Genomic DNA, 19,584 nt, shown 5'->3' on the forward strand with positions numbered 1-19,584 from the left:
AAGCAAATGATTTACCACAGTAGATTCATTTGATATCCATGTCTTCATCATTAAACAGGTATGTTGACCACCTGGACAGTTCATTAATTACACCAATACAGTTAGGAATTCACCTTAACTAGGTGAGTTCCTTTCAAGTAGACTAGCAGAGTTAATGTGGAAAGAGGAGGACAAACAATTCATCATGCAAAATCTGCTTTACCAGACTGCAGTTGCATTTTTGGGGGTGACCCCTCTGTGGGCAAGGCTGGAGTGTACTCAGAGGAGTGTATTTGGTTTTGAGCGTGTGCATTTAATGTGTGCATGTGGGATTACATGCTGGGGAGGTGATGAATATAAGGGCAGTCAAGGTGAGCCGAGAGGAAGCTGTTGAGGCGAAAGCACCAATGACAGCAAAACAAACAACCGAAGAGAAAGTTGTCCGAAATAAAAGTTTTCAGGGTTACAGCTTTAGCATTCATGACTCAGGCCCAGAGAGGACAGGATAATTCCAGTAACTGTGACGGCTGGCATTTTGTTAATGATGCTATCATTTCTTCAAATATGCAGCTCAACGCTTCGTAATGTGACCACACTGATCTCTCAGAACAGTATGACCTAAATTAAAGTCAGGGCATATTATGAAAAAGTATACAAGAGACATTATGTCTTTGTTTCTCCCTCAACTCACGTATTACAAATATTTACAAATGAATGTCGCAAAAGGCTGTCACCAGTTGTGAACTCCAGATGTGGCATAGAGGAAAACAAGAGTAGGATGGAAGAGGGAGGAGAAGAAAAACATGATATAAGAAGTGTAGTGTGAAGGAGAGGAGGAAGATTCAGTGAGGACACTGTGGGAAAATTAATACTGCATTCAACCCAGGGTCAACAGCTGACAGAGGATGTGGATATTTCATGCGATTCATCATTCAGGCTCACTTACCTAAGAGTTCATAGAGGAGGTTGAGAATGTCCTTCCACGCTGCGCCTGCCTCCTCCCCGGCAATCTCTCCAAAGTGGGCAGCATTATTATACAGGTTCATCCGGTCGATGCATTTAGAGAGGAGGGCCAGCATTCCCTAAGAAAAGGCAATGAATAACATACCATTCACATCATTAAGCAGACAGTATATTCCTTTTTCTAACAAGATGTAAAGTACTTTTCTTAAACTTCACCCAACGGGGGATGAAAATCATTTTTGAAGTTACATGACTTATTAATTTAACATATTTTAATAAATTGGGGGGGAAACCCAAACAACACATTCTATAATGTGGGAAACAATCATTTAAAGTATCAAGATTAAAAAATAAGATAGTCATAACAGGGGTGTTATATTGCACATAGAAGAAGTCACCAATACACAATATAGACACTAGAAATACTTTTTGTTTGTGTTGTTTTTTTGGCCTTTTGCCTTTTTTCAGATAGGACAGAATTAGAGTGAAAGGGTCCGATTCGAACCCAGGCAGTGAGGACCAACTCTACCGAATGAGCTATCCTGCCCCCCACTAGAAATACTTTTAAAATACTTTTATTTATTTCACAAGGAAAATATAATTAAAAAATATTTTTTTTAGGTTTTACCATTCCCCAACACTCAACTCATTTACTCCCATCTCTCTACTATCAAAACTAAAAAAGGAGGAATATTTTATCTTAAGAGCTAATTTATCCACACATTACAACTTTGTTTGAGCTTCTCGATCAGAAGTTGACTGTTACACATTGTCCATTCTTACCTCTTCTTTGAAGAGATCTTGGCGTTTAATGAGTGAACGGAGAAGACACTGTTTCTCCTCATGCTCCAGCTCTGAATCTGGCTGTTTGAAGTACTCGATCAGGTCATTCAGCGTCTGCAGGACCTCTTCAACGTACCCGGCCACAGCCATGGACTCAGCCTCCCCAATGCTGTCCAAAGCCCTGGGGGACAAACAGGGAAGGCCGAGACGGGGAATAAAGCTGTAACTTTAAACGACCCAACAAGAATTTAACATTGTGTGACAGAGAAGGCAGAAGGGTCTGTGAATAAACCCTTTGTCATTACTTGATAAAGGAGGCGAAGAGAATCGTGGTGTTGCGGATGATGCGTGCTGCCCGAGACTCCTCATGCTGACAGCGCTGCAGGATAAGCCCATCATCCATGTGGCCCTCAGTATGCAGGCAGGCCTTGACAAGGACAAACATACATAAATCTGTATTTCATCATCACCACACTATCAACACTATCACACACACACACACTTCCAGGCATCATTAAATGTTTTTCTACCAATCAGACTTTTGAAAAGGAATCTGTATATTATAAATTATATCATATTTTTGATACAACTAGATGGTGTTTTAACAGCTTTTAGAGACACAGCTTTTAGAGACAATACACAATCGCAGCTTCAACATTGCTCTCTGAATATTCTTCAGCATACTCCATAAGTGTTGAGAAACCTAATTTAAGAATGTAATGTATGAAGGGAGAGTCTCGGGCAGGTAGTGGGTTTATTTACACCACTACAGCTCAGTGAAACCTGATTCACTGTAATCAAACTGCATAATCAAGGAGACGGACAGGGTAGGGGTCTAAGTGTAGACTGAACATCACCTCCAAGATCTCAAGTGCATTGGTATGTTGCCAAGGCTGCTGGGACTGCCTGGCGCCAGCACGAGGGGCCGTTTGATGTCCCTGGAGGAGCGCCCAGTGATGAACTGCGTTCATGTGCTGCCCTAATCCCCCCCGTCTCACCCAAAACTAACTGTCACCCTCCACATGGCTCATTATCACGTTTTAATGGGTTGCAACATGATGTGTGCAGGACGGGTGAGTCTCAGGGGAGAGGGGTTGTATCAAGAGGATCCAGGGTAGAGAATGATTTTTAAGTGGAGAAGAAAATAAATATTTGCCTCGCAAATGATGTTTAAAAAGTTGTATAACCCATTAGTTTGGTTGGGCGTGACACAGAAGCATCTTTCATTGTCTTAAATTTAAAATAACATTGCTAATAGTGAGTGAATGGAATTATTGTTTGTGTATGGGAATAATTCTGCAAAATATATGCTCCAAATTATTATACATTTATAATGTTACCTCTGGACAGTCAAATCTGGTACAAAAGTTATCTTATTTACCCTTCTTTTCAGTGGTCCTAGGCGAGACGATTTGGCATCAGGCGCCAGGTAAGACAGCCACAGTCCTGTCGCCACATGCATGACGAAGCAGACAGAGTCTCCGTACTTGATCTCTGGCACGCCCATGCCGTCGATGTCCCTCTTTGGGCCCGAGTCGCCCTTTTCCTGTTAACATTAATAGGCACATACTCACATTAACAAATTAACACAGGGAGAAAAGCAGCACACACACAAAACACGGGCTATTTGGGAAATATGACAAATGAAGAATATATTGTGATTAGATGGTAACTAGGGAGGCAGGTTGTTGAGAGTGCTTTCAATGGCCTGCCAGGAGGTTGCTACTGGCCTCATTAGCTTGGCTACATTTCTGGCTCAGCAGAGATGGAGCGTTGCAGATGATTGCAGTCGAAAGCAAGTAGCGGGGAACATATATAACATATATAATGACAGTGCTGATGCCGATCATCTCAAAATGCCATTAATCGGTCGACCATTAATATACTGTAGACTCAAGCTCTGAAGATTCCGTGCCATACACACTCATTATAACATCAGAAACTTCAGCGAACTCAAACTGCGATATCTGTAAAACCGTATGCACCATCCACATGAATGTTTGACCCCAAAAAGTCCACAGTCTTGTGAACGTTTTAAACTTTGAATCACGTTTTGAAGTTAAAGTATGGCGAACTTGTGTAGATCTGAAGTTGATGCAAAATCAGTGCAAACATTAAGAGCAGCGGTCACCATGGCAACCTGAAAGTTGTTGTTTTTTTTCCTACGGAATGTTATGGTTCGATGTCTTTGTGATGTCACCAGCTCAGGTCTATAAGTACAGACCCGAACAGACTTTGTCGTGGAGATACTGGAGCTTGGCGTGAGAGAGAGACTGATAGTGATTTTTTTCAACTTTTAACAACTTTTAACAACTTTGGAGTGAGAGAGAGAGACTGATAGTGATTTTTTTTCAACCTTTAACAACTTTTAACAACTTTGTGAGAAGAACGTAATTTCATCTTCGTTCAAACCGACAGAGACAGAGTTTTTTCATCTGGAGCAGGCTGGTGGAGCCTGCTCTTCGTGTCCATCTGTTCATTGGCTTTTTTTTTATTCGTGTAAACCATCACCGCAGCAGCCACCATGCAGCAGGAAAACTACAGCTGGTATCCAGTCTACGTATGCCCTCAGGAGACCATAGGTGAGCTGAACATGTTATTGCATCAGGAGCAGCAAATAAGTGCTTGCGAGCGCAGCAAGAGTATGGAGCTCGCTGATGAGCTGAAACGGCAGAAGACCCTAAAAGAAATGTTTATCAATCGGGAGAAGGCTGTCCGCAAGGAACTGGAGGCGCTCAAGAGGGCAAGTGACCCCGAGACCCTGAACACCAATCGGATCGCCACCGAAGCTAGGAGTACCATCAAGACCAAAAAGAAGAAGGAGCTGCAGAGGGACCATGAGGACCTAAAAGTTTCTCACATCATCCTCGAGCAAAAGTACCAACAGCTGGAGGAGGCGATCCAAACCGTCAGGCAGGAGAACTTCCAGAAAGAGGGCGAATTGGAGAACCTGAAATCCTCAACCAGCGAGAGCTTCATGAACCTCCAGGCTGAGATGGAGGTCACCCAAGGCCTCCGAGCTGAGTTAGCTCAGCTCAAAGAAGAGCTCCAGCAGGAGAAAGATGCCCGGGATGAGCAGCTGGAGAAGCTGTCAGGGGACCTGGACGCCACAAAGCAGCTGGTTGATGAGAAGGCCTTTTTTATCCAACAGCTACAGGGGGAGATCCAGACCCTGAAAAACGACCTCTCTGAGAAAGCTGAGGACTTAAATAATATGAGTGAGTGCCTGAACCTGGTGGCTGACCTCCAGAATGCCACTGAAGACATTCAGGGCCTCGAAGTTGCGTTAACTCAGCCCCAAGAAGAGCTGCAGAAGACGACCCTGAACCAGGAGCCAGTGATGGAGGCCTTTGAAGAATGGGTCACTGACAACCAGGAGTCACAAGCAGACGACAAGGTCGAGAGAGACAACGGTGAAGCTCCTCAGCAAGAGACCAACAACACACCAATTTGGACCCAAATTTAAAAAATAACAAATATGTTATATTCTCCCCTTTTTCCCTTGAGGTTTTACCCCGGGTGCTCCGGTTTCCTCAAAAAACAAAACAAAACAACAAAGAGATTGAAATAAATGAAAAAATGTATCTTAAGCTTTTGTTCTCCTTTCTTTTTTTCTTATCCTGTTTATAGTCATTGACCGCATGTGTTAGGAAATGAACAGTGTATATGGGAACTATATACAATGTAAATTATTATCTGATTACTCGATGAATCGATGGAATAATTAGTGGATTACTCGATTACAAAAATGTTTGATAGCTGCAGCCCTCGCTACATACCAACCAGCTGCTATTGGGTCAGTGGACAACATGAATGTTTATGCCACCATTTACAGTGCTGTCTCCTTGGCAGCTGTGAAAAGGTCAAATTTGTTGTGGCCACGCATGAGCTAATAAAGAGCTTACAGACTCATTTCTGAAGTCTTTGATGAAGTCAGGAAGAATAAAATACTTCAAATAGTCTTTTAATGAGGTCAGATGACCAAGAACATGCATTTACAACACCCAAGGCAGCTTTCGGAATGGTGTAACTGCCTTGCTCAAAGGACACATCAGAGCCAGTTGTAAAAATATAATGAATTCATTATGGTTAAGAGAAATAGTGAGCACTGACCTTGGAGGACCTGAAGCAGAAGGAAGTGGCCGTTGTGTTGGACTTCTCCCTGTCCTGCAGGACCAGTCCGCGGTCCTCAGTCAGAGCCAGGTAATGGCCGGTAGAGAGGTGACGTAGTCGGAAGGCCTGACCCCAGCGAATGTGGCTACCGCTCCAGCTAGACACAGAATACTGTTGTCACAAAATTTTGATACAACACTGGGTTGTCTGTGTTCTTCAACGCTTGACACCTCACATAACCGAAAAATGAAGCGTGACATGTATAGTGACAATAATATCAGCCTTTTCTGTCTTTTTGAGGAGTAAGCAGTAATTGTTGTTGTACTTGATAATGCAAAGGATTTTGTAGTTTTATTTTGACAAATGCAGACTCTGACAGGGATTGAAATATGTCACAATGTGGCACCGAGTATCAAAAAACTCATGTGCTGAAAGATGGCATCAAATCTCTGTTTGGATCTTCGGTGGCTGCAATATCAATCAACTTTAAACAACATTTAATATTTTAAAATGTATTTCATTCAACAAAACAAAATATACATAAATAAATAAAGTATTGTTTGGGTATCTGTACCAAAATGTTTGGGTATCTGTACCAAAATACCCAGTTCTATTCTGGGGCCTTTAAAAACACAGTTTCTCTAGTGTTATAATGGATCAATTTTAGCTAGTGGAACTTCCAAAATCATAAATCCTGACTTCCTTTTCTCTAACATAGACTGTGCTATTTTACCTTTTATTGTTGATTAAATCAACCAACTGGAATATTATAAAGTTTAACTCTTTTACTGGCAGTGGAGCTTTATGGTTTCTGAAGTGTCTAAGATGTTCAACATTCACCCCTAAGTAAGAAAAGGAAAACAAGTCCCTTAATGCACCTGCACCATTTCAAAGCGTACAGACTGACAGGAAGTCCCAGTGAAAGCTGGCAGATGATGTGACTGACAGGAATTTGCGTGGGTGGCGAGTTAAAGAAAGAAAAGAGAGGAAAGAGAGAGAGAGAGAGAGTTGGAAAAGGATGGTAAAGAGAACCTCACTTTCTGAAGGAATTCACCAACTAATTGGTAGTGGCAGTTCAAAGTAGGAGGTGTAGTATATGTATAACCTTTTGGCTGTGACATTTGTACATAATGCACCAGATATATTTATTCTTCATAAAGAGAGCCCATCAAATAAGGCAACACCTCAACACCATGAGTTGATTGTATTCGCTATATGTGTGTGTTTTCGGGTCTGATCTCACCTGATCCTGAGAGGTTCCAGTCTCCAAAGTGAGCGGGCCTTTGAGGCCCCCTTACCCGCTTCATAGTTAACTATCCTGAAAGCACAAAGGCACAAACGGGGGATTCAATTAGTTCTGAGGATTTCAAGTCACAATGGGAATAAAATACAGTGAAGACTTTCTGCTACAGTTCTGGCACAGGGGATACTACTGATGTTGATGAAGCCTTACAGCTTAAACATTTGGACAAGAAAATGGTTTCCATGTGACAAAGTATTTTACAAAAGCTTTATGTTTGCAATGGTTGTACATATATCACTTGACTTACTACTATTTTACTAAATTCTGCATGTGTTATGCTGAAGCTATTAATTAACATGAACAACTGAAATATCGACTAACCTCTGCTCCTCCTCACTCTGCTCTGCTGCAGGGATGGTTAAACTCTCATCATGCCCATGACAAAGACGTATCACATGTCCACCAGTTGAATACCCTAATGAAATAGAAAAACAACATTGTGATACAAGCTACTCAACATATTCCTCTTTGATCATGCAGAAATTCCCTTTCTATATTATGGTTGCTCTCTCTTCCAGATGCCAACCACACAGTGAAATATATAGCATGGAAATTTAAGTCAAAAATACTTGCTGTTCTCTACAAATATCATAGTGTGAGTTCTCAGCTTTGATTTAGATGCAGTTGGTATTGCTTACAGGCTTAACATGTCGTGATTAGACACACAAGAGCCATACTATTTGAAAACAATGTTAAAATATATTTGAGAGACAGCTGTTATAGTGGTTGCTGCTATTTTCGCTGGGGTCATGAACTTGCCAACAGCCATGCTGCCTGAAGAGCAGGTAGGCTGGACGTTCCACAGGGTCTGCATGAAGGACGCATCCACCTGGATGTTGCCATTGGAGATAGAAAGGTGCTGCAAGAGAGAATAATGTTATCCTTATTAAGGCGAAAGAGTGGAAACTGCCAATAAAGTAGTTGTGTTTGCAGGATGAACACTGAGATTCAGCAGTACTGCACAAAGGAGGGAGATGTCCCAGTATAGGGATTTGAAAAAAAGATGAAAACAACGTTGTGTCCTGCCTCTGGAGCTGCCAAATAGTGTTATAATGCTGTGGGCTAAAAAGTACTGCTGCATCAGGGTTTCTCTATGCAGCTATGTCCACTTACAATTATTCCTTCCAGCAAAACAAGTTGGAGATGCTCCCGTTTGCACAAGCGGGACTCAGAGGCAAGATAAAGCTCAAAATGATCCTAGCCTTCAGCTACATCCTCACAATGGTTGATGTGTCGATTGACAAAAATATGTAAATGTGGTAGATCTCATTTCATCTCACTGAATTCCCCTGAAAACTATGTTATTTTACATCATTGTTGGGCTCAATATAACCATCCATTTAATGTTTTTACTAGTCTGTCTTGGTGTTCTTCTTTCCCCTGACAATTGCGCTTGCAAACTACATGAGAACTGCTGTCACTTTTGCCGGAATGTCTGAGGTTTTACATTCTTCAAAAGCTGGGCTTCTGAGGAGTCGAATCAGGTGAAGATTTCCCTTCGGAGGAGATGAAAATCTGGCTCTTTGCCAGTTTAGCCTTAATTGCACATTCCCCTCCCTGAAGAGGCCAGAGCAGCCACTAGAAGCCAGCGCTGCTAACTCTCCTATGCGTGGCACATTGCTGTCCCTCCTTCTTTCTATTTCTCTCTCAGCATCTTCCTCTTCCTTGCTCTCTCCCTGTTAAAAAAAACCCTCTCCTCTCTCTCTTAACCAAGAAAGTTAATTGAGGTCGGATGTATAGCTCTGCAGCCAGACAACATTAAGTCTAAGCTCATCAGTCAGATGGGTGCCTTCCCTGTGAAAATATTTTAAAACTTAACTGCACAGGAGAGCTTTACAAGTTATCAGATTTTCATTACAGATAGCAGTGTAAAGTTTTAAAGTTTTTCCCTTGAATTGCCTTGTCACTCTGAAGATGGCTGGAGTGAGACGGATATCGGAGCAATCCGCCGGCTATGAAACTTTCCAAAGTGTCTTTTGAGATAGACAGTGAACCACAACAGATAACTCCAGCTTTGTGAGGCACATAATCTCCAAAATAACAACTATCCACCACCGTTGCACTTGGCCCTTTGTCTGTCTCTAGACTCCTGCAAGTGTAGAGCAGACATTTGTGTCTGACATTAAAACATTTCGTAGAGAAATAATAGATCTCTAAAAACAACAGCAGAAAAAATTCATGATCTCTGATGAGAGATCTGACAACAAACCAGGCAAAAGTCACATGAGAGATGATCAGAAACAAGAGATGTATCTGATGTATCCAGACTGTCTGAAAAAAATGTAAATATTCATGAGAGAAAAACCTCTTATCTGGAAATGAGACGACGAGTTGAGACCTGCTGATTTAATGAGAATTGGTCAAGCTGCAATTAACCCGTCATCTTTTAAAAAGGCATCTTCTGTCAAGTCTGTGATGGAGAGTTTAAAGCGGATGATTCCCAACGATGCGAGCTGGTTAATCACTATAGAACATCAAGCTACAGACACCCATAGCCGTATGTGCAGTGTGATGTGTGCTTGTATTTGTATGCATTATATTTATGATATATCACAAAGGAAAAACATATTTTTCATAAGTAGTTAGAAGTAGACTTATTTATCTTAAATTGACAATAAACAGCATTAGCAACATGTTGTTGTATTTGTTGACCTGGGTATCAAGCTACAGCTATAATTGCAGGAGTAAATAAAGTTTAATTTAATTGAATTTCTTGCATTCTCGCAAAATCATTTAACCTTCTCAATTACAGGTAAGTTTAAAAAAAAGTATTTTTGAGATATTGAACTTGCCCTACCAGGTATCTCTCAGTCGACACACTGACTAGGATCAGGTCGTCACCAATGCGGACTTTCTCTCCCTCGGATCTCTGCTTGGACGCAGGGTGGATAGTCCACCAGCAGGCCTCTCCTATTGACATAAATACACAAACATATTTTAATTGATTAAATTATATTAATTTATTGGTGATCAAGTAAAATAACATGCATACATTTTAGGAGGCATATTATCCCACACAGTCATGTGACATTTAGTATAATGCTGACTCTTCTCTGTTAAAGCATCTGTTTTGGCAAAAAAGCATTATAAAACACCTATCTTGATCTCAAGGTTAGGTCAAGCTGAAAAAAAAAATCTGTCTTCCCGAGCAGCCAATTAAAAGCAGTAAAAAAACAAACAAGTGAACTCTGTAAAGAGTCATACTGTACCTATTGAATCTTCTTGTAGACCAACATCAAACGACAGCTTGTCTGTCAGGGACCTTGATGTCTTCAAACAGGTCAGGTACTGGGGAGTGACAAATGATTGTAAGGTTAAACATTAAGACATGCTGAGAGTGGAAGTCAGCACATGTGTGTGTATTTTTTATTTCAGCATGTGCCACTAACCACTACTTTAGTGTACAATCATCGATTGCACTGTTGATACTCACCATATCACTGAAGGAGTGGCGAAGGAGGATGGCATGACCGTAGAGCAGGGTCCGGTGTCCACCGCCCTGACCCCCCTGCCAAGAAATACACAAGCAAAAGATTACCAGCATATCCTAGCACACTTCACCTCTGGACACTGTCAGGTTGGATGCATCTCTAGTCTCTGTTAATAACATCCACATCACCACTATGTCAGACATTAACCCTGAGTGGTTAAACTGCACAAGATGGAATGGATAAAGATCTTCAACTTCGGACATCCAAGTGCAAGCAAGAAACAGACAAAAAAAAGAGGGAGGGAAACACACAAAACTTCACACAAAATTAAACAAACCAACAAACACAAACATGTACAGTCATTAGAGAGCTTGGCCATTCTTGCAACAAACATGAATAACCCTACACTGTAACACAATGACAGAGGAAATGTGGGGAAATTGTTGAGCAAAAAATAAAAATAAAATGTGGGAATTCTTCTTCACGACTGAGGTGAATCAAGAAAATTCGACTTACCCTTTTAATCAACCTCTAGGAGCGTAGGAAAAAAGAGACGGTACTGTGAGTAGTGACATCTAAACTTTAGGACAGCTAGCTAGTAAGACAAATTTGTAACAGGCCATTTTCATATCAATTGAGTGTGAGTCAAAACTCACCGCTCACTGACAAATTACAGCTCGATGTGCGGATCATAATATAATATTAAACAAATACGAAGAAGCTAATGTCATAATCCAGACTAACAAGCAGCAACATTTAAAGGAGTCATCACCAGGAAATCGCAATTTCTCTTGTTAAAACATGCATATCTGTGTTTGACCTCAGTTGAAACTTGCCTGAAAGGCTGGAGTTTGAAAGTGGCGCCGTTTTTTCGCTTCTGCTCTTTTTCCGAACAGGAATAGCACACAAGGGTGTGCATTCCTAAAGCACGAGATTTTGATTCTGCGCCTACGGTGACGTCACCGTGGAGGCTACTTGCATAAGCCCACCCCTCTTTCACCACCCAACCCCCCCCCCGTCCGCTACCTGACGTCCTGCTGTAAACGTGTCTCTTCAACCGTCTCTGGCTCTTCACTCTCCGGTTCGGGTTCCGACTCTGGTTCGTACATAAATGCCTGAATTCCGTAAGGTTCGTCATTTAGTGTGTGCGCCATGACAGGGGGCTGTTTATGTTTTGGAGTCTGCATGCAGGCAAGCCCCCCCGGCTCTGTCCTTCCTGCGGCGAATCAACGCGCGCCTCATTACATATTATACAATGCACATCCGGACCAGTCAAAACCTCGCGCGTAATCTCGCGTGATAAAATCGCGGTACGAAAAAGGGTCAGAACAAGCTCAATGTTTGATTAAATTTTTTTTTTTTTTTTCTAATAAGTTTTACGAATTGATCCAAAGCGATCCAAGGGGGGCTGGATACGTATAAAACCAGGTTATGACTCCTTTAAACTGAATGCCGAAAGCACAGCTGGCAAAAATATTACTGACTGTTAATGTGTAAATGAACGGACTAGCATACTAAACTGAGTTTGTTTACAGTGGTGGCTGCGTAGGATAATTTCAGACTTCTGTTTTTCAAAAGTCAAAATTTATTGGAAAAAAGATAGATCCGATGACATATTTAGCTTCACTCCATATTTCTTGGTGTAGCCTTTCAAAAACAACATTTAAAAGAAAAAAGAAGTTTGATCTCCTGCATGCAAAATGACCTGAGAAGCAATGAGCAGAAATCTTACAGCAACATAAATAACATTTGGATAACCACAATAAGACTAAATTATAAATTATTATAAATTTCACACCACCGGGGTTGCAGCTGAAAAAAAGCTAAAACTCTCTTGGACACCAGTTTCTCCAACAGGATGAATAATGTATATTCTATTCTGGCCTATTGTATTCAACAAGAATACATTCAAGCAAATCATTAACAGAATACTCATTATAGTCAGATCTACTCAGTCAGTGATAATAAAGATAAATATATTACAAGCCTATTAATTTACAGTGATTTTTTTGCCAGCTGTCTTTCCTGCCCTAAACAGCTGTGTTGCTTCCGTCCTGGATTATGTGTTTAACTTCATATTTGTCTAATATCATAATTTGCTCTTTGTAAAATATGCTGCTGTGCTGACAGAACACTTAACCATGTCTGCGATTGGTCATATGCTGCAATCACCAGCACTTCTATGTGAACGCGCTTACAGCCAGATTGGGAAACACTGTATTGAGTCAATAACTGTTGTAGGACCGCTTGAAAGCGTTTGTTTGGGTTAGTTAAGCACAATGACCAAAAGAGACCCTAGGTAGGTTGAACTGGCTTTGTAGTACAGAGCTCGGGAAAGGCACTGTGCTAACCAGTGCGATGCACAATGCCGTGTTCATCCAATAAGCAACACATGGAGGCTATACTCTTTCTTGTCTAGTTGTCAGCGTTAATAAGTGGTCACATTTAAACTGACCCTAAACGGAACTCACAACTGTCCCTTGAATTTGAACCCAAGCCAATTCTTTTTTGGCTACCAAGTCTCTTCCAGACGGCTTGTACGTCAGACAAAAAAGGAAACAAAGTTTGATCAAAAGACAAATGGGAAGAGTATCCAGCAACAGCTGGGAGTGAGGGGTGGGGGTACAGAGAGAGAGAGAGAGAGAGAGAGAGAGAGCCCCAGCCTGCATTTCAGGCCTGCTCTCATGCTGACACATCAATGCCAGGAACTGTGACCTTTGGTTTCTTGCCCCTCTAGTTATAAGTACTGTATCCAAAACAGCGTTCTACTGGGAGTGCATTTGTGTTGTGAAACAAAGCCAGAGAGTTTGTGCAGATGATTTTATATGCATATATATATTTATATATATATATATATATATATATATATATATATATATATATATATATATATATATATATATATATATATATATATATATATATATATATATATATATATATAATTAATTATATTATATATTAATCCTAAAGACTTCTTTGAAATTTGAATTGGCTCACATCTACATCTTCTGTCAAATCAGGAGGACATAGCCAGACACCAAAATCATCCTGTGTCATGCTAGATTGCTAGCTCTGACTCCAAAATGTACCCTTTAGCTTTAGAAAAGTCCCTAACTATTAGCTACATCTGTGGAAAGCTTTGCATTTAAGTGAAGAACTCATCATAGGCACTCAGTAAAATATGGAGAAAGCAAAGGTAAATTACGTTAATTTCTCAGCAGCAATTAATGAGAGTTCAGTAAGGGCTGGACTCTACACTGTTGCCGGATTAGCTAAGCTAACGTTACACCTAGCTAAAAATAGGTGTGGCACTATGGAATCATATTCCTGTTCACTTTACCAATACATTAAGTTAGCTAGAAGAGCAGAACACATTCTATCGAAATCACCATTGAGTTAAACAAAAATTAGCGTCGTAATGGAGTTAGGGTTTATATATTATTTGTATTTCTATCGAGTGTAGCTAGTTGGGTAATGTTAACGGTGTGTTGCATCAAGTGTCTAATAAGCTAGCATAATAGACGTAACGCATCATAACGTAACCAGAACGTGCCGTTCCATTGTTATACACGCCGCGACGTCGACGTGAATAATTCTTCACAGTTGGGCTGCGCTTTACCAACTTTACAGACAAAGCACTTAAATTATAAATTAAACGGTTGCGTCACTCACAAAATAAACATCGTCCAAGTTCGTCGATTTGACGTACCGGCAGTTATAGGTCCACATAGCGTTTCCGTGACCTCATCACGCCAAGTGTTTTGTGTCATCTATGCCACCTGTTAGGATTGTTTTTATCTTGCCGTAGTGTGTGTTGCCGCTGGTAAAGGTTGGGCTGACTTTACATTTACATTTCAATGTAGTGCTGGGTAGCTTGAAAATGTAATTAATTTATTATAAACGATATTTAAAATATATGTACGTATATAAATAAATAAATATAAATATATATATATATATATATATATATATATAAACATATATATATATATATGAATATATAAATATATATATATATATTTAATATATATATAAACATATATATATATATATATATATGAATATATAAATATATATTAGCTCAAGTATTAAGTATAAATGTAGTTGACTAAAAAGTACAATATTTGCCTCTGATTTGTAGTCGAGTATTAGTCTAAAAAGTAGCAGGGAAAAAAATAGTAGTACGTCAAAATGGTACTGTTTATGTTGGGGTGTGGTAAGTTGTGCCAAAAGTGTTAAAGCTTTGAAAAAACTGTTAATAAAAAAGACTGTAAGCAGAAAGTGTTTGGCATTTAGCCTATACTTGATAAATTACTTCGACACACTTCTTGCCTGTTCTAAATCTTGTCAATGTACTTTATTTATTTACTAGATCCATTTGCTAAGCACCATCTGATATATTGATCCTCATGTACATATTCAATGCCCTGTCCTTCAAATGATTTGGATGATGACACAGTGATTGTGCTCAGTTTGTTTATATTTACTTCATAATAGTCCATCAAAATACGATGTACTGTGAAAGGGGAAAAAAGTTGTGCAAGATTTATAAAGAACAGATAAATAATCCTCAAATCATCTACTACGGCTTTGCTCAACAGTAGTGTGTGTGTCCACTCCGAAATCAAAACTGATTTCAGGACATTTCCTCGTGTCATTACCCATAAACCTCATTGACAAACCAAAATTAGAGTCCAAACCCAGAGAAAACAGAGCAGCACACCCAAACCACAAAGTGAGATTACTGCCAACGTGTGGGGTTTTCAGATCCTTTCATTTAGATTCAGTAAATAACATAAGGCGTACTACTAAGGCTTGAATCTAAAGTGCCCTGAAAGCCAAAAACGGGATCATTAATGGCTGAAGCAAATGCGATGAAGTTGAAGTTGACTCCTGTGCACAAGGTGACAGCACAGAGGGATGTCCATTTCAAGACTGTCATAATTTAAAAGTTCAGAGACGTCTGTGACAAGCTTATTGATCGTCTCCAGGCTGGCTGAGGGAAGGAGAATATGTTGAGCTATGACGAGGTGAAAGCTTAAATTACTATCCAGGGAATCTAAGTGTTTTTTAATATCATTTAATATCAACGATACGTGCTGAGGTGGAAAAATGGATATGTATTACCATTAGCTTAATATCTATCTGCAGTACCTACCATGGGCATTTTAAACTAAATGCTGCACTACAAATGCAGCTTTTATGGAAATCGAGAAACAGTGAAAGTGCCGGAAATTCAAACCCTTGTGTTTGGCAGCCAGTCATGCACACTGACAACATAATGGATGGACGAACTGATGGACCTACCCACTTGTCATGGTCAGCACTCTAGTAACACACAAATACAGATGAAAAGAATGTGTTATTGGTTTGTATGGCAGTCAATTACACAAATCTGAGAGCAACAATAGGGGGGAATGGGTCCTGGAGCAGAAAGAGGAGGGTGATTTATTAGCCCCGCTAACAGAGAGTTTGTATTCCAGCCAACATCACATTGTCTTGCCAAACAAGGCCAGCCAACAATGTTGCACTTGTGAGCACAAAACAAATCTGCTACCCAGGCTAATGGCAATGCAGGCCGCATTGGAGAGGACCCAAGCGGTGTACAAAATAAAACACTTAAAGAATTATCTGTGCTGAAGGCTATGTTGTGCATGAAAGTGCAGCGGTAGCCAGAGCCATCCAGTACATGGCACAGTTCGGGCTATCTTGCACTACTATTGTGGGATTTTGTACTCGGTTCATCTTCCAAACAGCACCGTAATGCTGGTTTCTGCACACTTTACTGCACAATGTTTCATGCAACCATAGCTTTGTCATCTCTGTTCCTACATACAGGTCTACTGTCAATACTGTCATACTGTCAATAGTAATAATTGGCCCCGTCAATCGAGGAACTATCAAAATCAACACAGACCATGTGCAATAGGAACAGTGATGGGGAAAACAAACTAACAAGCAGTTTCTTGTGTGTCCACATGTGAGAATTGAGCACTGTTTTCTCTTTGTTTTTACCAAAAACATATTAGCAATCCATCCAAACATGATACACCATCCCTTCTTATATCTTGACCTCCCCCTCTGCATCTAGAAGGGCTGGGCCATTTGATTAAATGACACATGAAATGACTCTGTTGGAGCGCAGCAGCATGAGTGAATATGAGCATCTGAGTCTAGAGTCCCCCACGTAGCCTACGGACTGCTTCACTGCCTGGCGATGACACCCCCGTGGCACTACAGAGCCTCCGCCCGATCAAAGATTACTTACCTGCCCTCTTAAAAACATGTCAAGTGAACTGGAGCGGAGCTGGGAGGATGGCACTCACACTTTAGCGTAAATAAAGACGGCGGGGGTTGAGGAGAAAGGAGGCTGTGGATGCAGCACTGCAGTCACAGATCACTTCCCCCCCCTTTCTTTGACCCCCGACGGCCTTTTGTTATTTTTGTCTGATCTCTTTTTGCAAAACAGGAAATTGTTGCAGAGAAGGAAAAAGAGACAGCTTCTGTTTCAAATTCAAACGCGGTTCTTAGTGTTGAAGTAGTCCAGAGCATAGATGTGGTCTGTTGACTTTGCTCTTGGGATTTAATCCCATGTTCCTTTTTCAAAGTAACATTTAGTCCAGGAATATTATGCAAAATAATCACACTCTTGATGAGTAATTAAGCAACTTTTTCTTTTCTTTTTTTACTGTAGACTGACATCTTTCACCCAGCAACATTTGATGCAGTGAAGGGAGGATTCTCGTTTTTAGGTTTTCATCCATTTACATACAGTGTTATGATAAATGCATTAGAGTACTCAGAAATAATAGTTATTACATTAGTGGATCAGCCACTTGTGCTTAAATGTTTGTACCTTCAAAACAAGCTGTTGATGTCACAAAAAGTAACTTTGTAATTTGAGTCATTATTAAGCAAGAGATGATTTGTTTTTTGCAGGTGACCATTGATGTAAGTTTCTCTCAGTGGGGAAGAAGAACATCCTGTCAGAAGAGCCAACAGGTATTTGCAAATTATTGTCAGCATACAATTTTGTTAGATCTTACAATTCAATTACTTAAATAATAAATGTTGTATAGGATTTCTCCTTGATTTTTGCCAGTCTGACATTAAAAGAGGCTTGACGTTCTGCCTCCTTCCTTCTGTGAAGGTTATGTTCTCGAAAAAACCTAACAGCATTCGAATGCATAATTTTGAGGACATGAGTAAAATCCCCATGGCTGCCTCTAAGTGCTTTTGTAATTCCAGTACTGTAACTGCTCTGCCGGAGAGGTATTTATTCTCAAGTTCACTTAATGAATATCCCGTTTGCTAAATTATGTTAACTGGAAAACAGTTATGAAGATCAATATTCAAGTTACACTTTTTAAAAGGCAATATTGCAGAAAGTGTCAGACTTGTTACTGAAATGTTTCCTTTTTTTAAAACCTCATGGGAATTCTACAACAGAGTGCTACTGGTAATCTAGACTGATTTGTGGGAAGGATGAAAGTACTCACCCCTTCGCTGTTCTGCCCAGTCTTCGCCAGCATCTCCTGCAGGGCTCGCACCGACAGGGACTGCTCCAACACAAAGTTACAAACACACAAGTCTGGAGGAACATACTGTGGGATGAAAGGACGAAGGGACAGAGGGGAAGAAACATTAGTTGAAAAGGCATTGACAAGGTGTTTGGAGCAAAGTACGGCTCCTCTCCTGGGTACGAAAACAATGTGCCAGGAGTTTATTCTCCTTGACTCTGGTTTTGCCCTTTTATGTTACCTGTATAGCCTCGAGCATATGCTGCTTTTCTACATCTAATGATGTACAGAACTCAGATGTTTGACATGACTTACGTAACAGAAAAAATTGAAGCAAACTTGAAACAACAACAACAAAAAACCTGAAATTTGAGAAGAAAGTCAGAATCATATCTATTTATCAAGATGTTGACACACATAGTTTGTTAGACTGTGAAGTGTGACGCGTGGCCTGAATAAAAATTGTAGTGTCAGTCTAAAAGTAGCTCCAAACAGATGCTCGTTATGTTATCCATCTATCTATTATGTGCATTATTGCTTATCCCATTCAGGGTCGCGGGTTGGGGAGGGGCGGTTGGCTAATGCCAGCTGACATCGGGGGAAGGCGGGTTACACCGTGGACAGGCTATCACAGGGCTGACACATACAGATGGACCAGACACCTGTTATGACACGGCAATTAATTAAAAAAAAAATGTAGAATGACTTTTCTCATTTATCAAATCCAGCCGAGTGTGGACAACAAAACATGACCTCAAATTTAATTCTGGAGCCTCTATTTATTCTCTACTCTGAAGCTCAGGTTTGCTGCGATCTGTTTGACAGCAATTTTCATTATGTGCTATTTATCTTTATCTATCTTAAAGAAATTAAACTAAATTGACTTAAAAACAGTAGTACTGTAAACTTAATTATTAATAATATAATTAATGAATTAATTAGACACATGCACGTATCTGCATTCTCATATTTACTAAATATTGCCACAGCAGAAGTGTGTTATTAAATGAATCGCAGGCAACGATCTGTGACAAGAGACAAACGAAAAGATTAAACTGCTCGGTGAGTAATGGTGCTCATAAAGAAGTTCTGATGACTCGCAACCTCTTTCCCATCGCGGTGTGTTGCTAACGAGCGGCTGGGGATTATGAGGACTGTCAAAATGTGTGCAGCCTGCTGCTGGAATGACAAATAATTAGTTTGGCGCGGCCCCGTTCCTCAACACACCAGGTTGTTTTGGTTCCTGCAACAACAGGCTTCAGATTTGCCTTCTCATTTCAGCAAACTCTTTAAGCTTTGTCTGTACATTTCTGATGCCTGCTGCGATGATTAAACAAAATCTGGAATTCAAAACAGCAAATGCAAAGAGGATGCTGAAGAATACAAATGGTGCTTTTGAGATTGCTTGATGCTAAATGACTGGCTTCTCAAAAGTAGTCCTCTACGGCAGATCTGGGGACGTGTTCACTACTTGCGTCCACTTGTCATA

The 19,584-nt window shown here is 40.3% G+C and overlaps 1 protein-coding gene across 1 annotated transcript in view; it reads right to left on the reverse strand.

The window, feature by feature from the left end:
- The window catches only part of ryr3 (ryanodine receptor 3), a gene marked incomplete at its 5' end in the record, with an annotated part of 98,360 nt that overhangs the window by 62,821 nt on the left and 15,955 nt on the right, over nucleotides 1-19,584 (reverse strand). Inside the window, 12 exon segments of the mRNA XM_084031277.1 lie at nucleotides 926-1,061; nucleotides 1,726-1,906; nucleotides 2,031-2,152; nucleotides 3,107-3,271; nucleotides 5,839-5,995; nucleotides 7,082-7,156; nucleotides 7,463-7,556; nucleotides 7,901-8,000; nucleotides 9,939-10,051; nucleotides 10,351-10,429; nucleotides 10,575-10,649; nucleotides 18,075-18,179. Of these exon segments, the coding sequence (XP_083887403.1) occupies nucleotides 926-1,061; nucleotides 1,726-1,906; nucleotides 2,031-2,152; nucleotides 3,107-3,271; nucleotides 5,839-5,995; nucleotides 7,082-7,156; nucleotides 7,463-7,556; nucleotides 7,901-8,000; nucleotides 9,939-10,051; nucleotides 10,351-10,429; nucleotides 10,575-10,649; nucleotides 18,075-18,179 (1,402 nt within the window).

Source organism: Eutrigla gurnardus, assembly GCF_963514095.1.
Source record: "Eutrigla gurnardus genome assembly, chromosome: 16".
Taxonomy (NCBI): Eukaryota; Metazoa; Chordata; class Actinopteri; order Perciformes; family Triglidae; genus Eutrigla; species Eutrigla gurnardus.